This window comes from Miniopterus natalensis, chromosome 4, assembly GCF_054644295.1.
Source record: "Miniopterus natalensis isolate mMinNat1 chromosome 4, mMinNat1.hap1, whole genome shotgun sequence".
In the NCBI taxonomy this organism is placed as follows: domain Eukaryota; kingdom Metazoa; phylum Chordata; class Mammalia; order Chiroptera; family Miniopteridae; genus Miniopterus; species Miniopterus natalensis.
In genome coordinates this window covers 70,227,287-70,247,644 of record NC_142084.1, presented here as the reverse complement: position 1 = coordinate 70,247,644, position 20,358 = coordinate 70,227,287, and the positions used below count along the sequence as shown (strand labels likewise).

At 49.3% G+C, this 20,358-nt stretch overlaps 1 protein-coding gene across 3 annotated transcripts in view; it reads left to right on the top strand.

Moving 5' to 3' along the window:
* Window positions 1-20,358, top strand: part of BRD4 (bromodomain containing 4) — a 75,785-nt gene that overhangs the window by 35,571 nt on the left and 19,856 nt on the right. For 2 of the 3 annotated variants that reach the window (XM_087816775.1, XM_087816774.1), the window contains exons 2-7: window positions 6,821-7,139; window positions 10,650-10,787; window positions 12,070-12,205; window positions 13,553-13,833; window positions 14,737-15,099; window positions 15,900-16,028. In XM_087816775.1, the coding sequence (XP_087672901.1) occupies window positions 6,855-7,139; window positions 10,650-10,787; window positions 12,070-12,205; window positions 13,553-13,833; window positions 14,737-15,099; window positions 15,900-16,028 (1,332 nt within the window). In that variant the 5' untranslated portion in view covers window positions 6,821-6,854. Of the gene's footprint in view, window positions 1-6,820; window positions 7,140-8,488; window positions 8,653-10,649; window positions 10,788-12,069; window positions 12,206-13,552; window positions 13,834-14,736; window positions 15,100-15,899; window positions 16,029-20,358 lie in introns of those variants that run through there. The other variant, XM_087816776.1, reaches the window with a different exon arrangement.

The window sequence follows — 20,358 nt, the reverse complement described above, 5'->3', positions numbered from 1 at the left end:
AACCAGATTGGACATCTGCAGCCTACATTTCCTTTACCCCATTGTTTTTTATGTGGTATCTGCTTTTTATGACAGCAACTGCTGAACACCAGGCTTTGCAAGATAATTACATTGTCAAAATAAATACAGTGCTATCTAATGTTGAAGTGATCAGTTGCCTTGTGCTGATAATTCCCACAGTGTCCCTCTGGGTTACCTTAATACCCTAGGAATTCAGTTTGGGAATCAGGGCACTAACTGTCTAATCTCTATCTTTTTTTTATTTTTCTAAACTAGGAACATGTCATAAGAAATCTGTTGGAAGTATATCCAGAAACGGGACACCCAGTTGGACCATGCAGCCTTCTTTGGGGTGGAAATAATAAGTGAAACTTTCTTTCTGTCCCTTGTCCTTCAACTAACTCAACACAGTGATGGTAGCTACCGCCTCTTGGCCACAGGTTATTGTGAAAACAGAGGGAACAACATCTGGGGATCTTTTAGGTGTAAAACTTTGATTGAATTGGTTGAAGATGTTGTCTACTGTGCCATGAGAATCAAAGCAATAAATTCCTCCTTGTCTGCAGGTAGATTTATGAGTTTCTGCGTTTCCAGCTTCTCTCCCCATTGAGCCCAGGTGCTGAGAGCCATTTATTTCCTTCAGGACTCAGACACACAGAGCAACCCTGGCATCATCCTCACTGATGTACCCTGTCCCTGTGTATCCCCTCTATGGCTCCCCATCTTTTGCATCTGTGAACGGCATGCTGATTGTGTGCATGTATAATTGCGTATGAAACCCCAGGCAAGAATGGGATTCTCTTATTGTCTACCTCCAGAATGTCCCTGGAATCCGGCTCCAGTGCATCTTCCAAGCTTGCCCCTTCCTCCACACTATATTCCCAACCCTGCAATCAGGGACTCGTGAAGGACAAAAGGCCAGTGTGGTTATTTCGCCCCTTCACTGTGCCATCCCACCTGCCCTCCTTTCTGTCCTGCCTCCAAACCTATGCCTGTGTTACTGCATTGGTCTTGCTTTCTCCTGTCTGTCATAAGCCTTGTCCCTCTCTGCCTCATCCTCCACAGAAGTGCACGCCCTCCCTGTTCATGGCCAGTGCAGCCCTGCCCTTCTTTGCAGTACTCACCCAGGTATTGCTTAGTCACTTAAAGAATATCATGTCAACTTCAGAGTTCCCAGTTCTTGCGTGGAGTTCAGACGGAAAGCATTGGCCGATCAGGTGACAGTCTAGCCAGTCACCACATTTTCCCTGTGAGACGAGAGCTACTTTCCTTTTCCAGGACTTTGAGATTGAGCTGGAAGCCCCAAGATGAGAATCGAGTGTGTTCACTATAGGGTGCCTTCTATCCCAGAGTCATTCACTGATCCACCTACTGTGTACTGGGAGGACTGGAATGAAGGAAAGATGACCCTGCCCAGGGGCTCCCAGGTGTGTGTGGGGGAGGGGGCTGAAAACTTCAGAGCCACAAAGAGTTCAGGGAAGCACCTGGTACAACGAATGAAAAGGTCTGAAGATGACAGGGAAGGAGTTCATTGTGGCCCCTTGTGGTGGTTGGTTTGTTGATGGTAGGGGCTGGCTGGGGCAGTATGGAGTAAGGGTGACCACTGTGGGAAGAATTTACCCAAGGCTGCAGCCTAGTTGGGTCTGTGCCTTCGAAAAGTCATCCTGGCCCTCACATAGAGGTGCTCGGGTGCCTGTTCCCTGGCCTACAACAGACTAGGTACTTGTTGGTTTCCCTTGTTTGTTGCAATAGGAATGAAGGACTTTTTTTGTTTCTTTTTTTCTTAATGAATTGCTTCTTGAATTTTCCTTAGGATTTTACTTGCCCACAGTTATGGGAGGACTGAGCTGCAATGTACAGGTTGTCTGAGCCTGGCCTCTCAAAAGGGTGGCCCCTGAGTGGGTGCAGAACAGGTGTCCTGGGCATCTCACAGTGATCTCCATGGCTCAGTTGTTGCATATGGCAATCTCTCACATCGAGGACATGGATGACACCTGTCATTAATTGTCCTCAGAGCCTCCTTAAAAGAAATTTTGAGGTACTTGTGGCTCCCAAGTCCATCTCATTTTCGAACGTATATCATGCCTTCATGTTTTGAACTGAAAACCTCCAGCAGTTTTTTCTTTATGGATTTGACCTGTTTTTTGTGCCTTAGTTTTTCATATTAAGATGGTGGCCAGCCTGTCCCAACTGTTTGCTTTGGACCCTCCTGGGGGTGCATATTCAGCTCACAAGTGGTTTCGAGGCCAACCGAAACTCCCCAGGAATCATATGTCAGATTCTTGGCCACCCTGGATGGTTAGGCCTGATCTTAACACGCCCTGTTTAAGTTACTTCTCTGTGCCTTGGTTTCTTCATCTTTAAAGTAGAGGTGAGTCCAGAAGCAGTCTCAGAGATGTTTTAAGGATTTAGATATTACCATGTGTCAGATATGAGCCACCTGTCTAGGAATGGGGTTTTGGCTTTTGTGGTGCATGTAGTTTAAAGCACAGAGATGAAGCAGAGTTCAGGGTCAGGTTTTCTGTAGAAAAAGCTCTGTTCATTTTGGGAACAGAAAATTAGTTTCTTTGCCCTCAAGGGTGGTCCATCTGGCCCTGGCTTGAAGGTGAAGAAAAGAGGTTACATCCAGAGCCCTTTATCCCTTGGCTCTGCAGAGAGGCACAGTCTAGCCCCAAAGCTCCAGAAATCAGTTACCTTGAATTCATCGTGCCTTAGGGACATTGCTTGGAGAGTTCCAGAATATCATTACTTAGTGGAAAATATCTGGCAGGAACCTGATATCCTTGTGGCTGACAGGGCTCCACTGTCCTGAGGACAGAATGACTCCTCCAGGGTGGGGCCGTCCCCTGCTCCTTGCCTGCAGGGGTTTACCTGGCACATGCTTGTCTGTGATTCCTGAGCTTCTTTCTAGGGGAGATCTAATAGTGGAAACAAAAATGCACATCATTCTTTATGTTCATTTGATGCCACCCTCCCTCCTGTACTCACTTCTTTGGCACATGCAGGCCTCCCTTCATAATGGGGCCACTTGTCCCCTTTTCCTCTTTAGGCACATTGGTCTTGCTGCATGGCCGACTTTATAGGCATTTTAACCCCACTGACATACTTCTCTGTCGTGCCGCCCTTCTGTTGATACATGCACTCCATATAGGATTGCTTATGTCCTGAACCTTTCTCTGCCTCATTTGCAGCTAGCTACTGGACCAAAAGCTCCTGGCCAGCTGGCAAGGTGTTTATGATATTCACCCGTCTCCTCCTGTCTCACTTGCCCCCACCCCAGTTTCTAAAGTTGTCCAGTAAATGATTACCCCATCCACTTACTAACTATGGGATTCTGATGTCCTGTGAATGCTTTTCCATCCTCCCTCCCTCTCTGAAAGTTTCCTGCAAACTCTCCTGGCCCACTGGCTTCTCCACGTGAAGCTTGCAGTTGGTCTTGGCTGGCTTCCCTCTAGAGAGACTCACAAACTGAGGCCACAAGCCGGAGGCCCTTTGTGCACATAGCCAGCCCTCCCACTTCCCCCACAGCTCTCATGGAGGCCAGGCTGCCCTCACCACTCCCTCCTCACCCCTGTCCTGTGTTGATACTTTTGTATGCTTAACTGTGTATGCGTGCGCGTATATGTGTGTGTGTTTAATCAGTACACCTTTATTTTGAAAGGAAGCCACACATGGATATCAGTAAAATTTAAATACCCTGAGAACAAAACAACATTGTTAAATTATGTCCAGATAATAATGTGTAAACCCTCCCAGGGCCTCACCCAAGCCATCGCATGTTGCTCTGCAGGTGGCTGTAGACCCTGCTTCTTTAAGGTTGAGGTCCTACTCTATCAACTAAATCTGAGAGCTTGGAGAAATCCTCTTTTCCTTGCTATTCACCTCAGGATGAAGGCACACCTTTTGTCTACAAGGTTCTGTGCACTGCCAAATGTAACTTCCAGGGTGCTGCCTCCCTCTGTCCCTTCCTCAGGTTGCTTATCACATGCTGCTGTATCTTGGGTCACCAGTATCTGTTCTCTATTCTCTGAGCAAGCTTTCTGACAGTTCCACCCCTTACTCCCAGCCTTTGGGTGCTTCTCCCTGGATCTACCTGTAGGTGGCCTCCTTGCCGCTTTCATTGGAGTGCATTTTATTCAAGTCTTGGCTCGGGGGCCCACCTCTCCTTGCCAGGTTCCCAGTCAGGAACACCACATGTGCCTGCCTCCCACCAGTGTCACCTCTGTCCTCGTTGTCGCCCTGCCTTGATTTATGGCCACAGACACTGTTTTTCTGGGCCGCACATGGCCACTAGTTCTAGCCACACTTGTACCACAAGCACCCTGATGGGTACTTGCTTTGTATTCCCAGAGCCTGAAACAGGCCCAGTTTCATCTGCCTTTGGAAACTGTTGAAGTTCAGATAGTGTTCCTGCGAGCTTGCTATACTATTGCCCTGTTCTGCCATGCCCACTGTCAGATGAAGCTGCTTCAAGGGAATGCCCTTCGTGATGTGCACTCCTGGCATGTTGCTCTCTTAATTTGGGGTGCTTCCCACAGGCTGCTTCCCAGCTGGTTGTCACCTCCAGTCCCTACCACGTTCTCATGCCAGCACTGGGTGCCCCTTCTTTATCTCTAGCACCATGTGTGCAAGAAGTACCAGGAAACAGCTTGGTACCCACAAAGCCCTCCCTGATCCCCCTTCCTATAAGTGTTCTGCCTGGGCAGGTGTTCTCCAATAGAGCAAGCCCTTCTTAGAGGTTACCCTTAGGAACAAGCCTTCCCTCCCTTGAGGCTCAAGAGTACTCTGGGAGGCCGCAGACTATAAATTCTTGCCTGGTGTCTTAGATGCAGTTGGATCTCATTAAATACTTAAGTTCAGCATGGGATGCTAGACCACTTTTAGACTCTTTGGAGCAAGCAGCATGCTCTCCTCATGTTCTCTAGCCAGGTGGTAGCTGTACCTGTGGTTGGCCAGAGCACTGTGGAAGAAAAGCTGTCTTCCTGGCCATGTCAGTTTTGTCAGCCCTCAAACTCATCATGAAACCAGGACCCCAGTTTTAGGCAGGTCAGCCTGCCTGCCTCAGGAGTTCTAGCTCTGCACAGCCCCACAAGACAGACTCACCGCCAAGTTGCCTTTACATAGAAAGGTCTCCCCTGGTGCTTTTAAATTTTGATCATTTACCAGAATTGCATTTACAAAAACCTTTGTGGAAACGCTGGTTTAAATTACATGTGGACTGGATTATAAAATAAATAATCAACAGCTAGAGTGCCTGGCATGTGCTAAGTGTGTTCCAGAAAGAAAGCTGTGACAGAGCCAGCCAGTTTACCCTGTCTTGTTTTATCCCTTCTGCCCTCCAGAGTCCTGTGGTCCTAAAATAGGCCTTCTTTCCTAAGCCCTTGCCTGACTTCCTCAGCCAGAGAAATTCTTTTATCCCTACCGACTCTTGGATTTATTAATGGAGATGCTCCTGTGATGCAGGCAGCTTCTAGCCAGCAAAGTCTGTCTTACTCTGCTGCTCGCTGGGTTTAAAGCTGATCATTTCTTTGCCTCGCCAGTAGGAAAGTGTCAGAAAAACAGTGCACAAAAAGAATGCAAATGGTCAGTACATATTTGGGCCGATGTGGGAACTCTTAGCTCTGTGAGTAAGGGATGGGTTTGTGTTTCTGGAGGGCATTTTGGCAATAAAAATGTGTACCCCTGACCTACAGTTGTCCCTTCAGAATAACTTGAGTGGGTACACAAAATCACCCTCATAAGGATGCTTTTGGCAGAATTGGTGTGGCCTGAAGCAGGGGTCGTTCAGGAGAGAGGGGTCCACAGGACAAGATGCTCAGACAGGCACTGAGCTTGGGGTGGGGGAGGTCTCACATAGGTCATAGGAGGGTGCCTCTCTGTATCTCTATACATAAGCTTTGAAAAGCAAGTTAATAAAATGGTAGGTCAAGTATGGATTCGTTACTGTGTTATCAGCAATTCCTTGTGGGATTTCTTTAATTAGCAACCATATATTATTTAAGTTGCCAGAAGATGTTCTTAGTAAGTGTGAAGCTTTTTTTGGAGCACTCAGCAGTGGACAGTGGCCATCCAAGAAGGGTGGACCAGCCTTTCTACTTCTCCCTGCCTGGCCTCTGCTTACCAAATGGAATTACTGAATTGATCCCATGGTTCATAAGCCACAAACACAAACAAGAATTTTAATGTAAATGACATATTTGGGGCTTGCAAATCGTCCTCTCTCATACACAGACAGTGTCCCCTAAAAGCTCTCAGATGTTATAGAACCTGGTTTGTACCCAGCCGGCATGGCTCAGCGGTTGAGCATCGACCTATGATCCAAGAGATTGCTGTTCGATTCCCAGTCAGGGCACATTGCAGGCTCAATCCCTGGTGGAGGGCGTGCAGGAGACAGACGGTCAATGACTCTCATCACTGATGTTTCTCTCCCTCTCTCCCTCTGCCCTCCTCTTTTTCCCTCTCCCTCCCCCCCTCCTCTCTGAAATCAAAGATATATTTAAAAAATAAAACCTGGTTTTTTATTCATTGTCCCTCCTCTGTGAGCTCCACAGAGCCACAGCCCCTGCTGCCTTCTGTTTGGTTCACCTCCAATGCCCTGTTCCTCCTCACTGATACCTGATCTCTCTTCCCTTTTGGGTGATGAGTCTTTGAAGAGAGGAGGTCCTGTGCCCTTTTAGTCAGTGCATGGAGTGGCTCCTTGGCCTACCTAATCCATCCAGTCTCTGTGAGAGCAGCTCAGTCCTTGGTGGTGGTGATGGGGAGACACATGTCATTATGGTGGCATCTCTCTGCTGACGGTGGCTTTTCTTTTCCCTTTTAGAGTGCTCCGTGAAGAATGTGATGGGATCAGTAGCATGTCTTCGGAGAGCGGCCCTGGGACGAGATTAAGAAATCTGCCCGTAATGGGGGATGGACTAGAAACTACCCAAATGTCTGCGACGCAGGCCCAGGCGCAACCCCAGCAAGCCAACACAGCCAGCACCAACCCTCCGCCCCCGGAGACCTCCAACCCCAACAAGCCCAAGAGGCAGACCAACCAACTGCAATATCTGCTCAAAGTGGTGCTCAAGACACTATGGAAACACCAGTTTGCGTGGCCTTTCCAGCAGCCTGTGGATGCCGTCAAGCTAAACCTCCCTGTGAGTAGCTTCGGCAGATCTCAGAGTAGCATCCTCCAGAGCTCCTTTTGTGCTACTCGTGGGGAGGACAGACTCTAGAGCAGGGTAGAGATACCCTTGAGTTGTCAAAGTATGAGGCCCAGTTCTGAAATCCAGCACCCTTGGGGCCCTGGAGTGAGTTTCAGTAGTCCTATGGAGATGAGGAAGGACAGAGGACATGCTTATTGGCTTAAGCAGATTAGGATCCCAGGAAATACTGTGTAGAGAGCAGTTGAAACAAAGGTAAAGGAGTGCTTGCAGTTTTCCCTTCATTCCATGGGGAGCTGAAGTGGGAGCACTTAGGGGTCTGTCCCCCTCTCCTCAGGTGCTCCTGACCTGCCCAGAAGTAGATGCAGTCAAACCGTTCAGGAGGAGGGTGGCTTGCTGCAGGAGCAGTCCTCTTCTGGTACTGGTGCCGTCATTGTTACCTAGAGCATAGGGCAGGAAAAGTAGTGGATTGTCTCCCATGGAGCAAGTTCATGGAGGTGGCCTGGCTGGAGGCAGGGTATGGGTGCATCTTTGTCCCAGCTGCCTCTCTGCATGCCCTTATGCCCACCCGCCCCTTCATGGCCACACTGTACTAGCTCTTGTTTTTTTGTGCCCTCGCACCTCCTCTCTAGAGAGATTTCTGTTCACATCCCTAGCAAATGATTCTGGAAACTCAGCTTGTATCCCTAACTGAACCTCAGGGGACAAACAGGATAAAAGCTTTAATTTTTTTTTTTTTTTTCCTTCAAAGCATTGAGGACTGATTGTCTTTAAGTTGCCTTCAGTTGTTTGCCAAGTCCCATCCCTGCACCCCCACCCTCTGGACCAGGGATTGGTATTAGATAACCCAGGTAGGGGTTTTCGAATGCTAGAGCTATACAGCTGTAGGAGTCTCCGCCTCGGCCAGGCATTCAGTTTTGAGAAGGATGAACACTGGCATGATTCTCCTGGCTTGAAGGTCACTAATCTGTGACAGCTGTTCAGTGCTCTCTGTCCACTGAATACATGTCGTGCACTCGGGAAGAGAGAATCAGGAGAGGGCATTGCAGGTCTGGGTCATGAACTGGTTCAGAAAAGGGGGTGGAGGCAAAAGTGGTTCCTGGCCAAACTTGGACTTCAAAGGCCACTCTTGCCATTGACTGTGATAAGGGGTAGAGGCAGCCCACCTGTCACTGGGGGGAAGCTCTTGGGAGAGCTTGCTGCTCTGGTCTCTGGCAGAGCTGCCTGTGCAGGGTCCACAGGTAAGGGTGACCTTCCCAGTGCAAATACAAAAAATGGGGGAAAAGAAGCCCTGGGGTGGAAACCAGGGAGGTGGGAGCTTGCAAAGGGGAGCCAGGAGACATGCCAGCAGAGAGCAGTCCCCCATGTCTCCACATTGGAGGCTACAGGGGGGCCAGAGATGAGGATTTCGACCTGACCCTCCTGTTGGCTTTAGGAGGGCATTGGTGACCTTAGGAAGATGTGACGCAGAAGTAGAAACCAGATTCGCGACGGTGTGAATGAGAAGGTGAGGACACGAAGCCATCATTTGAAGAAATTTGGCTTTGAAGGGAAATGCAGCAGGGTCAGAACAAAGAATGGGGTTGGTTTGTATAGGATGGCTCAGAGGGCTGAGAAGGTGAGGCAGACAGGCAGGAGAAAGGGCACTGGGTGATGCCAGATTTTTAGGCTGCAGCATCCCAGCCAGTGGGACAGACATGGGGGAGGGTGGCCTATTAGGCCAAGGGTTCCCCTTGTCTCTGTGACTGTTGACATCACCCTCAGCAGTTCTAATGTAGGAAGGTGAGATGGATGGACAGTTGCACTGATCCAGTATCTTCAGAGAGGTGAGGGTAGTGAAGAGCAGACCCAGAGGGGTGGGGGTGGGTCGTAGTGGGTGCTGATCGGCTGGGAGCAATGTCATGTTAAACCGTTTTTTAGGGACACCTCCCCCCTTTCAGAGATGTTGATAGGTCCGACCAAAAAAGGTTTCCTCCTTTTTCTGTTTTCTGGTGCCTTTCAGATCTTTACCTCCATTTTGGCCTTTGGTCCTTGCTGGATGTTTCACTAGAAGGCCTGCCTCTTTCAAATTTAGTACACGTTTGGTCAGACTATCATGCCACTAAACCCACTACCCCGTCTGTCCCTTCTCCCCACCACTCCCCTCTTGTCTTCATCCCACCTTCTCCCACCTGCTCCATCCTCAACCACTGTCCTGTTTGCCCTTGAGACACGACACACCGTGGCCACTTCACACATCTGACACCTTCTACGAGACCTCTGGCCATGAATTGTGAATTTTTACTGGGGCAGATATTTTGGACTTGATTCTCTTGAGGGGGGTCATCAGAGCATTATATACAAAGTCTGGTTCAGTCTCCCCTTCAGGGTCTCCTAGCCAGGATGCCTGGAATCTGTGTAAGCTGGTGACTTTTGTTTCTTTCTCCTGGGTGTCAGAGCGACTCAAAACCTCACACCCCCAGCTTGCGTTTTCAGTACTCCCACCATTGTTCCTGGACAGGACCTTGGCACATGCTGATAGGCCTGCCCCAGCAATCGGTCTTCCACTTGGACTTGGTTCTGATACCCATCCAAGCCTAATTATGGGGTTCTTGGTGGGGCTGGCTGGCTGCATGTAGGTCCCCTGCCTGGTCCTTCCTCCTGGAAACCCAGGTGCTGCCTGATCTGTTCCCAAATTCCCCTGTGGTGGTTTTAAAAAATAAACATTTGGTTTTAGTATTGTAGACTTAAAGGGAAGCTGTGATGTTAGTACTGTTTGATCCAAAGGCCTTTAGGACTTATATGCCTTCCATCTGGCTCCTTCTGTTTGGCACTTAAAGAATAAGATCCAAGGGTTTAAGGAGTGGTTCCATGAAGTCTGTGCAGATTCCTCATTTGGCAGTTAACCTTTTTAGTTGTTAGTTGTTCCCAATACTAATGGGTCCTTAGTGGTAAACTGTACAAGTAAAAGAAGAAAAAGTTCAATGAATTTGACTGAAGGTGAAGGTCTGCTCCATGGTTCTTCAGTGTGACAGGAAACAAGGGATCCAGTTGTTAGGGGTGGGTTCCAGTTTGTTAGGGGTGGGCTCCACTGCTGGTTCCATAGGAGTTTGCATTTTATGGACACATAAAATTTCACATGGTGGAGAGAAAGTAGAACTTGCCGCAGGTGGTTTTACTATGTAAGAACTGCTTTTTAAAGGCTGTATGTTCTCCCCGTTAATTATTAAAAATGGTTACTTTAACATAAAAGAAAAAATAGATCTCAGTAAAGACAACCTGTTCCCAGACAGGGCATTTGGCAGACTTGAACTTTTTTCTTCCAAATTTCCACCCAGCATTTGGGAATCCTTCCCTGGCCTACTTTATCTTGGGGGGGGGGGTCCCTTTGAGATTGTTCACTGATGCTGCAGAAGAGTTTCGGGCTGTGCATCTGTGGAGTGACCTGTGAGATCCGTAGGCCCACCTACGAGTGCTGTGTGACTGCGGAGGTGACACTGGCCTTTTGCTCTCTCTGCTCTGCAGGATTACTATAAGATCATTAAAACACCTATGGATATGGGAACAATAAAGAAGCGCTTGGAAAACAACTATTACTGGAATGCTCAGGAATGTATCCAGGACTTCAACACTATGTTTACAAATTGTTACATCTACAACAAGGTGAGATGTGAGGGCCAGTGCCCACCTGCCCTATGGGGAGGAGGAGGTGGGTGTGTCTGGAGCCCGGGGGGAGGGATGTTGGAGCAGATTGGAGTCTGAGAGAGGACACTGTTAGAGGCAAGGGTAATGGAACCCATGATCTTGCCTGTGACTTAATGTGGTGTGTTTTTTTTGTGGGGAGAGGGGTGCTGCCATCTTTTATTTCTGAGCCGTCCTTGTTAGCTTGAAGTATGTGCTGCTTATGCCCTTGGGATTTTGGTTCTTCAGTGTGTGTAGTAGAGAAGGTGTGAGAACAGTGACAACTTGTTAAAATGTCCATTTGGATAATGTAAATTGTCAGAAAGAAAGCTAATAAAATGCAGTTGTGCAAAGGTGTGCTCAAACAGAAACCTCAATGTGAGAGGGAACGATAGGGCCTGCCTCATCTGAACTGTGAACATGACCATTGTCACCTTGTGGCTATAAAATCAAGTGTCCCCCAGTCTTACACATACACCTGAAAATCACTTCTTAACCCAGTAGCCAAACCCTTCAGCTCGGCTGTGATATGAAGCCGGATCATTTGTTTACAGTTCAGACCACAGATGTGATTAAAACCAACCCTTTCAAATAGAACGACCCTGGAGGGAGACACTATACAGAACTCAGCTTTTGACCTCTGCTGGTGTAGTGAGTAAAATTGCCCAGAAGAGATGGGTAGGTGAGTTTCTTGAAGTTTACCATATTTTTTAAAGTCTCAGCTCTCACCATTAGATTTAAGGTAAATGTGCACAGATTAGGTTCTTAGGTTAGAGCTGAGTGGAAACAGCATGTTACAGACGAGGGGAGATTGGGGTCCCATAAGGCAGTATGAGATGGGCATTGCCCGGATCCCCAGTGAGCTGCCTTGGGAGTACCCTGGGGAACATAGTTGGAGTCCTGCTAACATATCTGTGGCAAGAAATCGTGTAATTCAGTTATATCTAGTGAAGGTGAATTGTACCAAGGGAAGGGCGTCTGTCTGATTGGCAGACTGTTAGATGTTTAAGGCATTGGGATGGTTTCTGAGATTGTCCAGAGCTTAAAAAACTAGAGAGGAGGTGTTGGGTCAGCAGACCTGCAGGCATACGAGACACTGATGCCTAATGGTATAACTGTGTTGTGGGCCTTTGGGGTTCAGCTCAGCAACCCTGAATATAATGCTTCACACTTCGGGGAAGGGGTGGGTGGCACAGTGTGGGGAGCTCTTGCTCTGCTTAGAAGTGGGGGACTTTCTGACCCTCACTCTACATGTCTCTTCCAGCCTGGAGATGACATAGTCTTAATGGCAGAAGCTCTGGAGAAGCTCTTCTTACAAAAAATCAACGAACTGCCCACAGAAGAAACAGAGATCATGATAGTCCCGGCAAAAGGAAGAGGACGTGGGAGGAAAGAAGCAGGTAGGGGACCCCCACACTGAAATAGCCAGGAAATGGCTTCATTTCTCCCCAATATTTGTCCTCCTCCACCTCCAGTGGAAGACTTGGAGTGATAGGAAGATGGCTGCTATTTGAATACAGTAGGACCAGGTTCAGCAGTGGATCTGCCCCAGAGGGTTCCATGACCATGTAACCTTCCCCCAAAGTAGAAATAACTGAGCCCTGCCTTTTTTGATGGACTTGAGTTAAAAAGAAAGTATAACTTTTTCAAAGCATTTTTAAGTTATGTGAATTCTTTGCCCTACCAGCACCACAGATAGTCTCTTTCCATTTTAGAGAGAAGAAATGAACTTGACCAAAGGCAATTTTAACTAAAACCCAGTCCTAGAGCCTTGGGGTTTGATAACCTGAATTACCTTAATGCACTTGTGTTGGAGCCCTTCCTGCTTTAGTGTCCCATCTTCTAGCCTGCCTTGCCTATTTCTAGTGCCTATTCTCGCCTTCTGCATCTTGCCGTACATGGCTCCATGCTGCAGAATGGTGATGCTTGCCAGATGGCCATGCTGTGAGCTTTGTGCTTCCCTCAGGAGCTGGCTTTGAAGACCTGGCTTCCCACCCTGCTCAGAAGTGGTGGCTTCATGGGAGCAAAGGGAGTTGGTTGCCCTGCAGTGCTGAGGGGTGGTCTTGATTCACCTATTAGCCACAGAGCCTGCCTAGAGGTGTCTGGTCTCCTTTCAGCCGAGGAGCCCCGCCCTCCCTCCCTGTTACCAGGGTTCAGTCTGCACATAAGGCTCACGTGAGGCCTTGTGTGTCCAGGCTCTCCGGCACAGCTGCAGGGAGGCAGCAGCCATCCAGCCTCCCTGTGGCTCAGGGAGGTGGGGGCTTGCCAGTTTCCAGAAGGCTTGGCTTCCAATGCCCGCCTCTTGCCAGGAACACTTACTCAGAGGCAGGGCTTCTGGGAATGAGGAAGCAGTGCCTGAAATTGCCAAGAAACATTTTTCTGCTCTTCATCAGAAGTCCTGGTGCTAACTCTCAGCATGTGTTTCCTTCTCCTTTGGCCCAGGACTCCCTGCTTATGAAAGGCCTTTGTGCCCAAGAGGGTACTTACAGCCAGGACCCCCAGGAAGTGTGGATGCAGTGCACCGCCACTGTTGAAGCAAACACCCCACCCCACCCCACCCCGGCAGCTGGATAGACTTAGCCAAGGTCCAGGGTATTCAAGCTGTTTTCTCTTAGACGAATAATTATGGTGACACTGTGCCATGTCTATGAAGATGTATGCTTGCCACATGTGGCAGTGTCCCCACAAGGTTGGCTTGGGTGTGTCAGGTACAGCATCTAACTACCTGTCCCTTTTATGGTTGGTAGGGACGGCAAAACCTGGCGTCTCTACGGTACCAAACACAACGCAAGCATCGACTCCTCCACAGACACAGACCTCTCAGCAGAACCCTCCGCCTGTGCAGGCCACACCTCACCCCTTCCCCACTGTCACCCCAGACCTAATTGTCCAGACCCCTGTCACAGTGGTGCCTCCCCAGCCACTGCAGACTCCCCCAGCGATGCCCCCCCAGCCCCCACCCCCACCAGCTCCCCAGCCGGTGCAGAGCCACCCACCCATCATTGCGGCCACCTCACAGCCTGTGAAGGTGAGTGTCCCTTATGTGCGGCCCAGCCTGACCACTGGTGGGTTTCTACCACCTCAGCTAGCACCCTCCCACCCCTACCCCTTGATCTGTAGCTTTGAGACTTGCAGGAAATAGTTATCCTTGCCAGTGCTTCATGAAGAGCTTGTTCTGGCTCCCAGGACACTCGTGAGTGTTGGGGGGTGAAGGGGAAGATTACCCTGTGTTTAAGTCAGCATGGCCCAGAAGCTACTGACCCAAAGATCCCATAATGGAGGCACTGTCCCCTGGGGTTGCTGGCCCCTCTCATTTCTGATTTAGACCATGCTTGTTGGCAGAGGCTGGTTAAATAGTTGTTGTTTTTTTCTTAATCCTCACCCTAGGATATTTTTTCCATTGCTTTTCTGAGAGAGTGGAAGGAGGGGAGAGAGAGAGAAAAAAAACATCGCTGTCACATTGATTGGTTGCCTCCTGCACACACCCTGGCCAGGGCTGGGGATCAAGCCTGCAACCGAGGTACATGCTCTTGGCCAGAATCGAACCTGGGCCTCTTCAGTCCAAGGGCAGATGCTCTATCCACTGAGTCATACTGGCTAGGACAGGCTAAATAGTTTCTTAAACGTGCCTTCCAAGGTGGCCTAGTGGCAGGCTTGGATCTGGGAGGCCTCCCCCTCCCTCCCCCCAGCAATGAGTAGGAAGCTACTTCAGGAGGTTTTGTTAGCCTTCATTGAGCAAATACAGCACTCAGTGGCATGCGTTCACCTGGCCCCTGGCAGGGCCTGTCGTCCCATTAGAGTGGTGGGACAGGGTCTCCTTTTCCTTCGGAGGTTTGGGACCCTAGAAAGGACCTGGTTTCAGGAGTGACTTTGAGGGCTCCAAATGCCAGCCACTCCCCTGACTGTGCTGCCTCTCCTGTGCTCTCTGCAGTCAAAGAAAGGTGTTAAGAGGAAAGCGGACACCACCACTCCCACTACCATCGACCCCATTCACGAGCCGCCATTGCTGCCCCCGGAGCCCAAGACCACCAAACTGGGCCCCCGGCGGGAGAGCAGCCGGCCTGTGAAGCCCCCAAAGAAGGACGTGCCCGACTCACAGCAGCACCCCACACTGGACAAGAGCAGCAAGGTCTCAGAGCAGCTCAAGTGCTGCAGTGGCATCCTCAAGGAAATGTTTGCCAAGAAGCATGCAGCCTACGCTTGGCCTTTCTACAAACCTGTGGACGTGGAGGCGCTGGGCCTTCACGACTACTGTGACATCATCAAGCATCCCATGGACATGAGCACAATCAAGGTGGGCTGGCGGGCATCCATGAGGCCAGGGGAGGCCCCAGCAGCTCTCTAGACTCCTCACCAGCCCAAAGGAGTATAGCGCCCCCTTCTGGGAACTGTAGGGACATGTTCCCAGACAATGTGGCCGTTTTGGTCACAGACAGCAGTGCTGCTCCCTAGTCTCAGAAAGAGCCCTTTTTGGCCTTGGAGCTGAGGGCCCACTGGCACCTTGCATACAGTAGGTGCTTCAGAGAGTGTGGAAGTTGGTGACTGCCAGGCTCTGTGTCATAGGGAGGGCCTTGCTATCTTCTCGGTAAGAGGCACATGACAAGTGCCAGCATATCCACTGTCATATTCTGAGGCCTTATGGTGTTGTTTTAAGCTCTTTTGCGTTTTTCTTCTGAGAGTGGAGTAAGCCTACCTGAACATGGGACAGGCACAGCAGGAACAGTACTCTGTTCCTTTTGACCAGTGGTTTGTCCTGTGTCACCAAAACAAGCATACATATGGTCAGAACTGGGCCCAGCCCTCCCTTTTCAATTATGGCTTAAGTTCTGCCTCTTTGAATTCTGTATCTGCTTCCCCCTTAGTCAGGCAAAGTGACTGCATGGGTAGGTTTGTATTCTGACAGGGCAGTTTCCTTGAGAATTGCTGTTGAGTGTGTCCTTTTCAACCTGACGCTGAGAACTAGGGTGATGACCTCTTTCCATGGTCTGGGTTAAACCCCAAACCCCTGAAGGCACCAACTTGCTCCTGCTAGCAGCCCTCCCTGTTGCCACCTCCCTCCGGCAGGGGCAAACATAACCTGTCTTGTGTTTCCAGTCTAAACTGGAGGCCCGTGAGTACCGTGACGCTCAGGAATTTGGTGCAGATGTCCGGTTGATGTTCTCCAACTGCTACAAGTACAACCCTCCTGACCACGAGGTGGTAGCCATGGCCCGAAAGCTCCAGGTGAGGCTGTGGGAAGCTCCTTGGCAGGCCAGGCCTCTGTGGGCCTTGGCAGACTTTATCCTTGTAATGCCACATTGCTTTGTAATAATGGACTCAGTCAGGGTAGCGCCTACATTTGACACTGAGATTATTTCATTATAATTAAAGTAAGAGGGTTGATTTGGGTTTTGGTCTTGGGCATTTTGGGTTTTGTTTTGGGGTATCCCCCCACATTTGGTTGCCCTTGGTTGGAAAAGTGTGTGTGCTATGCATGGCCCAATTTCTTTTCCAAAACAGTCCTGTCTCAAGTCAGTGGAGGATACTCTTGCCAGGTAGACACTTTGTCACAGTTGTGAACTAAAGTAATTGACCGAGGGCATTTCTTCTCTATAGCCCTGAAGCCTTGGTTTGCCTTGCAGATGCAGGGTTGCTGCCTCTAAATGTTCTGTGTGTTCACAATGCCCAAATGGATGGGATTCGTGGCCCCTTCAAGTGAATCCTGGGCTGTGCACACTGTAGATGTGAGGGGCAGGGAGGGACAGATTACAGCAGAAACCCCACATCCTTTGGGGGGGGGGGCACACACCCAAATATCAACAGTTATCTTTGGCTAGAAAGATCAGGGGTTGAATTATGAAGAATAAAGTCAATATTTAGTAGTCATAATCTTGTCATTTTTATTTTTTTAATCTTTAAAATTACACATAGGGCTCCTGGTTGCCTCTCCTTTCAGGGTCAGACACAGCAGGCCATGGGCTAGGCCACATTCCAACACAAGGTGCAAATGCTCTGGCTGGAACTCAGTTCCATTTGCACATCCTGCATCCAGTCCCCATCTCGTGGCTGGATGGGGCTTCCTCACACTTGGCTTTCCTGGCCACCTGTGAAATGCTTCCAGGGCAGAAGTCAGGACTTGGAAAGACTTCAGCGACTTGTGAGTCTATGCCAGTTAGAGATCACCTGAGCCCCCACCTGCCTCCCAGCTATGTTAGCTCCACATGTTGTTTCACACTCACCAACATAGTGTCTCCTACCTTCTCACTGGACCCAAGGCACAGTCTCACCTGTCCTTTCACTTGGCCTCTGAGTCGGGGGCTGCCTTGGGTTCAAAGAATGTGTCCAGAACACTTGGGATAGGAAAAAAAGTCTTACTAGTGTGGACCTGGCAATTCTTATAACTTAAATGCATTGTCAGACTTGAAGGTTTTTAATTTCTACTGCTGTTTCTTAGTTTTATTTTGTCTTAGTTTGGGGGAGGCGATGGGGCGCTCTTTATTTGGTGCTGTTGGCTTTCTTCACATTGCTGCTGGTTCACTATCTTATTTTAGCATTTCCCATCCTTGTAGTAGTTCAGGCTTTATCATTTTACTGCAATTCTCATACATGGCCACCAGATGGCAGTGGTGATCTCAGTGCTGCACCTTGGAGACACACGCCCTCCCTCCCAGGAAGACTGAGGGCAGCTTTTACCCAGGTTGATACCCACACCCTTTATTTACCCTCATGCAGACACATAAACCAAAACAAGTTCTCTGCTAGCACCAAAGATTGCTGTTTTGAGCCGCTTTATTTAAAAAAAGAAAAAGTATCCTCTAATAAATTCTAGCTTTTTGTTTTCCTAATTTTTGTGCTTGTTTTAAGGTTGGGAGTTTTGTGTTGTGTTTGTTTTTTGCATCTTTTTTTTTCCTCCTGGGAGTACCATAAGCATGCCTAAATATGGATTTTACCCATAGCAAGGCCACTGATAAGCTTGCCACACAGCAGCCTCTTTCTAAACATTGACTCTAAGTACCAGGCTGGGCTCGACTGGGCAGTACACAGGTGGGTAGCTCAGTGTAGGACTACCTCCACTCCCAGCCTGCTTTGTCTGCTGCAAGGTATGGGTCACCTTATTACTGAAAGTAACATATCAGAATGAGGGTGGAGTCTCTGCTGAATGGCAGAGTTGGGAACTCCCTGTGCTGACTTCTCTCTGGAAGGCAGTTGCTGTGTTTATGGCATTTTGGGCTTTGTTTTACTGCTTTCTTTCTAAGCTCCCCTGAATCAGCATGGTTTAGATGGTTGGAGAGACAGGAACAAAGCCTAGCCCTTGTTTGCCTCTATAAGAGGTCTTGGGACCTCTTGTCTCTTAGTTAGGTTGTACGAAAGGACTGTGGTATGGAAAAGGATCTACTTTGTTTTCCTCTACCAGCCTCTAAATTCTCGCCTTGGCAGACATAGTCACAAACCTCTGGGCTCAAGGTTTCCTCAGAAACCCAAGGGTGACTTAGGACCAGAGCTGCTGGTAGTACTGCTCTCTGCCCTCTTCTCTGTTGTGAAGTAAGTAAGTTAGGAAGTTTAGTACCCAGGTGGATTACCAGTTTATTTCAAGAAGTGCAAATTTAAGGTAGTATGCAGTTGTGTTTATAGTAAGGAAAAAAATGAACTGAAAAGTGTGTTGGAATTCTGTATTAGATCCCAGAGACAGGAAGCTTTTGAGGGATGGGTGTGTATATGAGTACTCATGGCTGCGTCCCTAGCACCTGACAACTAGCAGGTCTCCCGCCACCTGCATTTCATTTCTCTTTTCCTGGCCTATGCCACAGCAGTATCTAGCCTTATCTGAGAGGGGGCTAGGCTACACTCCCCCCCCCCCCCCCCCCCCCCGAGTGTCTCCAGCTGCACTGACTTTGGGTCAATTCACTTGGACGTCTTTGGGCACTGCAACCTCCCACTTGTTTCACTAAAACAGGTAGAGGGTGTGCTTCTCCCATGAATCTGATACAACCTAGTTTAAGTGATCCTGGTCAACATTCTAGCAACAGGAGGTACTTGCTCTGAAACTAGTGTGGTTTGCACCAGAAATTACAATGTGGTCCAGATTCTCGGGGTGGGATACAGATGACATGCTGGGCAGGGAAGCTGGGTCCACCTTGAGACACTAGAACGAGTGCTACCACGCTCCCCCCCCCCCCCCCCCATTTCCATAGTAGCCACAACCTGTGGGGAAGAAACAGGAACGTTCTTATGACAATGGTAGTGCTGCCTGGCAGCTGACGGGAGCCTGAGCCAACAGACAAGTGGCACAAAGCATCTCCCGTTTAGTAAAAGGTCACCTCCCAGCAGCAGTGGGTGCTGGACCCTGCCTGCTACTTTCCTCCTTTCATGGGGTTCTGATGCCCTTATACCTTCTCGGATACACTTCTGTCATCTACCTCCTGCTTCTTAGCAGCAGGCCTAAATCTTCCAGATGCTTGTGTGAGTCACTCAGGGACCTGAGCCTGCCTTTATCCAGGGTACCTTGGGCAGAGGTCTTTCTCTCCCCACCAGGGTGTGGTCTCTGCTCTGATGTGAAGCCCCCTTTCCCTAGCAGTCTGGGCAGTGGTCTCTTTTTACTTCCCCTGTCTTCTCCATAGCCCTTAGACCTGCTTCAGGATTTCTCTCTGAATAAATTATAATGGTGTTGCTCTTTTGGTGCTTAATAGCAAAACAACTCAAGACAGCAGGGTCCAGGCCTTGCTAGAGAAGGAATTGCCTCAGGGGAGGCTGCACTGGGTGGCCGGGAAGGGGACAGCACCCCAGTTGTGTGGGATGCCCTGCTGCCCAGAGGGGAGGGGAAACTGAAGCTGTGTTTCCAGAGACATTAAGAGGGCTTCTAGAGCTGACTCTGTCAAGTGTGCTCCAGTTTGAAACAGTAACCTTGGAGCTCAAGCCCATGGCCCTCCTGGGCAACACTGCTCTCTGGAGGATCAACTCACACTTAGGGAAGGCCCCTTCTATCCGGTGAGATACCATATTGACTGATTTATGCCAGGCTTAAAGCAGATTCCAAAATGCTGCTGGGAAACCAGCCCTGTTCCTTCCACTGCTGTCTTCTGTCCTGAGTCATCACTGGATTTATTACAATGAAGCCCTTGAAGTAGGGAGGGACCTGCCATCTAGTTGGTAAGGCAGCACATAGCTGTATCCCTAGATCCCCAGGCAGGACTACTATCCCCTGAGCTTTATGACCTCACAATCCCATCAGACTCCTGGGTCTTAGAGTTGGAAGGTCTTATAGTCTCCTGGAGTAGAATCTCAAGCTCAGTAGTCTGGTAGCTTCTGCTTAGGTTGCTTACACCTCACAAAGCTGGCGCCCTCCTGTAGCCTATCCTCAGTATGCCCACATCCAATGTCTTATTACCTTTCTTACCTTGCCTGGTGTGCTCTGGAGACACCTCAGCCAATGGCATGGCTCTTCTCAGTTATGTGCCCCAGAGGTGATCTGATGAGTGGGGAAACAGATGCAGACATGTGCCTGCTGCAGTGGGGCTTGGCCTCCTCACTGGCTAAGGGCTCTGTGCTGGGTGCACTTTCAGTGCAGGGCCTTTGC